The 6,724-nt window shown below is 39.2% G+C and overlaps 1 protein-coding gene across 1 annotated transcript in view; it reads right to left on the minus strand.

The window, feature by feature from the left end:
• Positions 1 to 6,058, minus strand: part of tfc (triforce) — a 581,513-nt gene extending 575,455 nt beyond the window's left edge. Inside the window, exon 1 of the mRNA XM_067139696.2 lies at positions 5,894 to 6,058. Coding sequence (XP_066995797.1) covers positions 5,894 to 6,008 — 115 coding nt within the window. The 5' untranslated portion in view covers positions 6,009 to 6,058. The remainder of the gene's footprint in view (positions 1 to 5,893) is intronic.
• Positions 6,059 to 6,724: the final 666 nt, after the last annotated feature.

Consider the following 6,724-nt stretch of genomic DNA (forward strand, 5'->3'; position numbering starts at 1 on the left):
CGGCACCTCGGCGTCACCGAAAACCATAACAAAGTAGTTAGTGGGACATAAAGCCAATAACATTATTTATTTATTTATTTATTTATTTATTTATTTATAAACGTATTCTATTTTCTCCTGTCTTTAGACTTCACATCGTTCCCAGCTGCTATGTCACGCCACCGTTTCGTTAGCAGGAAGTCAGAAAGCTTTGATTCGTCACATCACAAATGGAGTTGGAAATAGAGAAGGAAAGGAATTTTGTGCCATAAGGATAGACTTTTCGTAAACATAATTGTTTAATTAACATTAAGATGTCATTGGTGAAATGAAAATTGGCATGGCAAGTAATTTTAATTCAATACCGGTTAACTTCTACGGGGGCACTGAGCGGAATACTGAAGTTTTCTTGCTAGCACTATTTCTGAAATCTATCAGTTGTAAATAAAATGTTTATTCTTCTTTAGAAAAGAGAAAATTATAACAATGTTTGTAGTAAAGTGATACGCACCTGGTATTGAACTGTACATCGGGAACGCAACCTACTATCACCTCGCCAGACTCTCTGGGTGAATGAGAAATAAATTAGTCAGCTCCTAAATGGTTAGTGTAATAGACTTTCACATTACAATGTAAACATCCTTGCAGTATTTTGCAAGAAGTCTATGCGGAATACTTCTGGCTCCTTAGACGAATACTCTCTCAAGTAGGAAATGCCTTCTCCCTTGCCAAGTTTTGACCTGTTGAAATTTATAAAACAAACTTTTGATCAGAAACTGGAACTAGTTCTTTTATTTAAGAGGTTTGAAGCAATTTCTTTGATCTCTGACGAACGTCACGCACTTATTTTAGGTAGTAATTAGTGAAGCAAAAGAAGACATCTCCGTGGCTTGCATACTTCACTCCATAAAAATTCAGTCATCATCCCGGTGGTGAGAGGCAGAATTTGCCAATCGACACGTTCTGAATCATGTCATTAGTTGGAGTTTTATCACCTGGCCCGGCATTAAGGTGAAGAGATTGAAGAATTAACGAAAATAATTGTTGAATTATAAATAAGAGCTAAATTAGGAAACTATAAAAGGGATCAAACAGTAGGTACGAAATAAATTCACTCCTCTCTGCTGACGACCATTACGTTGTCATTGTTCAAATTAACACGTAATAATAACGAAATCACGCCTATAGTTCTCACTGACAGTAAGAAATGTCGGAACAATTCTTTGTTAATAGGCACACTGAGCGGCTTTTGCGGTGGAGCGCTGGTCTTGTGAGCCCCAGCTGGGATCCCGGGCCGGTGGTATTTGAAGGTGCTCAAATACGCCAACCTCGGGTCTACAAATTTACCGGCACATAAAAGGACATCTGTGAGACAAATTTATGACCCCTCTGAGTCACTGCAAACCGTACAAGAAGCTTGAAGGACGCGAATGATAATGATGATGATGATGATGATGATGCTGGTTTGTTAATTGAACATTTTTTTAGATTATGTAGCCTTATGATAGGAATCGAGTATTGTAAAGGATTCCCCAGGGATACGACAGCAGAAGAGACTACAGAACTAGCGGTTAATAGCTTAGGAAACATAGACCGACAAATATTTATTTATTTTAACGAAAGGCAATGTAATAGAAGTCATGAATCAATTTACGTGAGGTTACCGTATGTCCTGGATTTACTTGGAACTGTGTCTTATAATCCAGTGTCCAGGACCCTTTCTGAAAAGGAACTCCACGAGGTCTCAGTACTTTACAGAATAACCATGTTCCCAGTCTGACGTTCTATACATGGTGTATTCTTCGCAATCAAGCTACTAACCAGGTTCTCAAGGATACCAGTCGCGTTATACAGAGCACGCGTTTCTGACCAGCGATGTTTCAAGAGATACAGCCGACAAGCAGTTGAAAAGTTGTTTCTTCGCGATGGCCATGAGTTAACATGAAATAAGAAGTCACCTAGCCATAGGCGGACATAAAGCGAAAATCTTCAGGTAGATGGTTAAGATAAACGTATGTCGATCATTATATTTCTCTCCTCCCTAAAAACAAGTGCGTTCACATTGTTTCTTGATATTGTTCCACTGTAGAAATCTGTTCCTCTCTCTCTCTCTCTCTCTCTCTCTCTCTCTCTCTCTCTCTCTCTCTCTCTCCCCCCGCGTGTATGTGTTTAAACAGTGTCCGATATCTTGCATTATTTTTGTGTCTATCGTAGAATTGCGTGTAACGATAGCTGTATTAGGGTCTAGGATTGGGATAAAGAGTCTCAAGAACTTAAAAAATATAGGCCTACTATCTGGCATCTGCCTGGAGTGAGCGTTAAATCAAAACTAGTACTCGCCACGTTCTGAATTCCTGATTCTACAGTGAAGCGTGTATGTCTTTTGAAAAGTAATGGGCAATTTAGTTCATTTTCACAAGCAGATAGTAGTACAATGTCTTACATACTTCACAGTTAGTTACGCCTAACTTATCACTCAAAATATCTTCACATAAAAATGACTAGTTGTTTCGGAGACCTACCAGATAGTCAGATTTCCCTTGTACTTAATAATAATAATAATAATAATAATAATAATAATAATAATAATAATAATAATAATAATAATAATAATAATAATAATGTTATGTGTTTAATGTCTCTAACTACTGATATTCTTAAGAGAATGTGTGATGCCAGAATTTTGTCCTTCGAGAGTTCTCTTATGTCACAATAAATCTACTAACATGATGATGCATCGGGAGATAGTGGGTTCGAACCCCCCACTGTCGGTAGCCCTGCAGATGGTTTTCCGTGGTTTCCCATTTTTACATCAGGCAAATGCTGGGGCTGTACCTTAATTAAGGCCACGGCTGCTTCCTTTCCACTCCTAGGCCTTTCCTATCCCATCGTCGCCATAAGACGTATCATAGCAACGTAAAGCAAATTTGTAAAAGAAAACAACATGACTATGACCTATTTGAGCACCTTCAAATAGACCTACTACGGAAGTAAGCCAGAATCGAACCCACCAACCTGAATTCAGAAGGCCAGCGTTCAGCTGTGAGGTACTCGCTCCGTAACTAACCATTATATTTACTGACATGGATCTCTTACATTTTAAGCACTATTGAACTTCGGCCGACTATCCCACGGTCAGTTCCTGCAGCCTTACACGAAACAACCAACTCCAGGACACATCTGGCCGTTAATGTCTAAATTAGAATTCTTTCTTCACCTTTTTCGAGTTTTCTTTTACTCCATAGATTCGAAATTTTCGTTTCAAATGTTGCTGAAACTGGCCCACTAATTCCAATCCCTCCTGCTGGTATATCTACCAAAGAAACATTTCATTTGTTTCTGATAGAGGGGTTACAGTCTATAGCAACCTGTATTCTAAACGCGCTATCCCATCAAGTCTCACAAGTATGTGCGAAAGATAATAGATGGAAATACTGCTATCATGACCCCGGATGCGACTTCAATATTTTCCCTGATCCACCTGATGCTAGATACGTAACAGAGACGCATCGTGTTCTACTTTCATCCTCAGGTGAAATGAGACCGCGTGTTGGGAGCGGCGCGTCTCAGTACACGTGCACTCCAGCTTTCAGTCCCATCAACGTTAAAACAGTTTGTTTATGAGCTGATATCTCAAGCAGAAATGTGAGCAAGAATCAACAGCAAACGAAAATTTCAAAGCCCAGAAACGTAAAGGCAATTACATACACAACAAGAAAGTCATCAGTAATGATGATGATGATGATGAATAATGTTATTTGGCTTTATGTCCCACTAACTACTACTTTACGGTTTTCGGAGGCGCCGAGATGCCGGAATTTAGTCCCGCAGGACGTGCCAGTAAATCTACCGAAACGAGGTTGACGTATTTGAGCACCTTCTAATACCACCAGACTGAGCCGGGATCGAGCCTGCCAAGATGGGGGTCAGAAGGCCTCAACCTTCTGAACCACTCAGCCCGACGATAATGATGATCACGACTATTATTATTATTATTATTATTATTATTATTATTATTATTATTATTATTATTATTACCTTCCGTTCTAACTGCAAACGGTCTTAGCTGACGCCAGGCTGTAGTATATTTTTCATTCAGGAATTATTTAACGTGATCGAAGCAAACAACACGGTGTGGTAACATTCTATCACCAACATCAACTGGGTTCGTACCCAGAATTTTGGGAACAGAAGACGAACAACTAACGAGCTGTGCCACTAAATTTAGACAGACCATCAATTAAGTCTAGATCGATATTACAACACAATAGATTGTATTCAACATAGGCCCCTTCTTAAAATTAACGGTAAAAAGTTAAATTAAATGGCATATGGCTTTTAGTGTCGGAAGTGTCCGAGGACAAAATTAACGGCGATGGTGTTCCGTGGACCTTTAAATTCTTTAGTAATAATACGGATATATTTCTTCCTCCGACATGGTACATGAACCAACGGCTCTCCTAAGAGGGGGAGTAACATTGAAATATCACTTGCTTCTGTTTTCAGAACCACCCATAGTCTGTTGTTGGATCTTAGGAGATAACGATGGAGACGGGACAGCACGGCTCAATCCTAAATCTAAGTCTAGAGAGGAACGATTAGTATTCTGTGGTGTAAAATCTAAACTCCTAATACGAAGCATAATTACAGCCCTAATAAGTTTTAGAATTAGTATCGATTTCCAAATACAAATAAGTAGCTAGCTAGCCTGAAAGTAAGCATTTGTTCTCCAAGAAAAAGGCTGTTTACAGAATGTGCTATAGAAACGATCAGACTCATTATTCTGACGTGAAAAATCAGAATCGCAGCTTGCGAATAAATTTTGGCCCTGAAAAACTTATATTTAGTGGTAACTCTTTTTTTTCCGAACTGCGGGAGCAGAAAAATTTCCACAGCTCGACCCTAACTGATGAGAATGAAATAATACAGTTTTAAATAATGTTTATTAACAGGATAAAATAAGCTTTTAAAAGGATAATATATTTTTCAAATATCAGTGTCAACGGACCAGACACAAACAATATTTTTAGGAAAATATTACTGGGCCACTCTTCATATACGTATTCCGACCGTGTGACCAGTTGTGACTTATTTCATGGACTTCTCAACGAGTTTACAATAATATGGTAGGTTGCCAACATGACTATGTAATTGAAACTAAAAACAGACCTCCAGTAGGAGACAGGAGTCAATCAAGTGAAACGCAATTCCTTAACGATAAACATCTATATATATTTCTCCCCAAATCTTAGCAATTCTTAGCGTCATTCTGTCAAAGACATCCTACAATCTGGTCGAAATATAATTTGTTTTTGTATCAGTATGACAAATAGGAAGTATCATATTGTGTAATTTATTTGTTCCCTGTATTAAAATCTGTCATTTCTTCCTGTAATGTTTGATCTGGAGAAGCAGTCTTCCAGTCGAAATAAGCACTTCTTCCGGTAAGGACCTTGTTTCGCGAAGTAGGGTCATGAAACATCAATTACCTTACACTGAACTGCATTAGAGACTTGTCACGAGAGCTGAAACGCTCCTTACCACCAAGACCAACAATTTGCCTTCATGACAGTCCTAGAACTCCGTCTGTAATAGTACTGAAGATGTATCAGTTCCGCACGTTAGACGCGCTCTGGTGGATGTCGCTACCTAAGCATATGACAGCTTCTGCACGATCAACTCGCAATGTGAACACCCCACGTGTACGCTTCACACCATACACAGCGAGCTAAAGACAGGTTGATAGAAACTGCAACGGACATTCCTGTAATAGTCCTTATCCCCCCCAGCTGTTTATCTGTTACGAATTTTGCTGGTACTGTTAAATGGTAAAGTGCGGCAAATGTGGTGCTAATTGGAGCTGAAGTAACCAGAAGCACCTGTCCTCAGAGGGAAGCTTTTAATGGCTACTCACTTGTTTCTGATTTGTGTCCTCGGAACTGCTGCGATTTTGTCTGTGCCGCCACCAGAACGAGCACCAACCCCAGTATGAGCCCGGCTGCTCTCCAAGTTGTTGATCGCACCATCATCGTCCACTAGTTAAACGTCCCACTGACACACTGGCAGCTCGCTGGACTAGAGCTTGTGCGCGACTAACTCTCAGCCTGTGCGCAGACAGACAACAGTTACCTGACTACCTCCCCCCTCACCTCGACCACCACTTTCATTTCTTCCATCCTCCCTTACATAATTTCCATTCATCACACATTACAAATGATGTCGCCCTCTCACCAGATTCCATTTGTCAACCCCAGTTCTTCCTTGATGACATGATGACCAATACAAATATTTTCGAATTCTTTTTCAAAGCATATTTGATTTTGGCCCTGCGGTAGACAATGCTCCGGCGAAGAGTTTGTTGAATTGCCCCTGTTTATCAGAACATTGGAGTTGTAATCTCTAGTATCAGAAAGTTAAGCAAATCACAGTCAAACCTCGAAGTAGGTTCCGAAAGAAAAAAGTATTCTTTTAATAATAATAATAATAATAATAATAATAATAATAATAATAATAATAATAATAATAATAATAATAATCATAATAATAATAATAATAATAATAATAATAATAATAATAATATGTTGGACATCTCTTCATCTGCTATTGCCTTTGTGAGATTTTGAAGGGAAGGGATTTTGGCATGGAAAGTGATACTTCAACGCGACAGAAAACCTCCAGACGCCACTCATTCGCATTTATCGACTAGGCGGAGATTCGAACTGCAACCTTGAGACAGGGAGCAAAC

This window comes from Anabrus simplex, chromosome 2, assembly GCF_040414725.1.
Source record: "Anabrus simplex isolate iqAnaSimp1 chromosome 2, ASM4041472v1, whole genome shotgun sequence".
Taxonomy (NCBI): domain Eukaryota; kingdom Metazoa; phylum Arthropoda; class Insecta; order Orthoptera; family Tettigoniidae; genus Anabrus; species Anabrus simplex.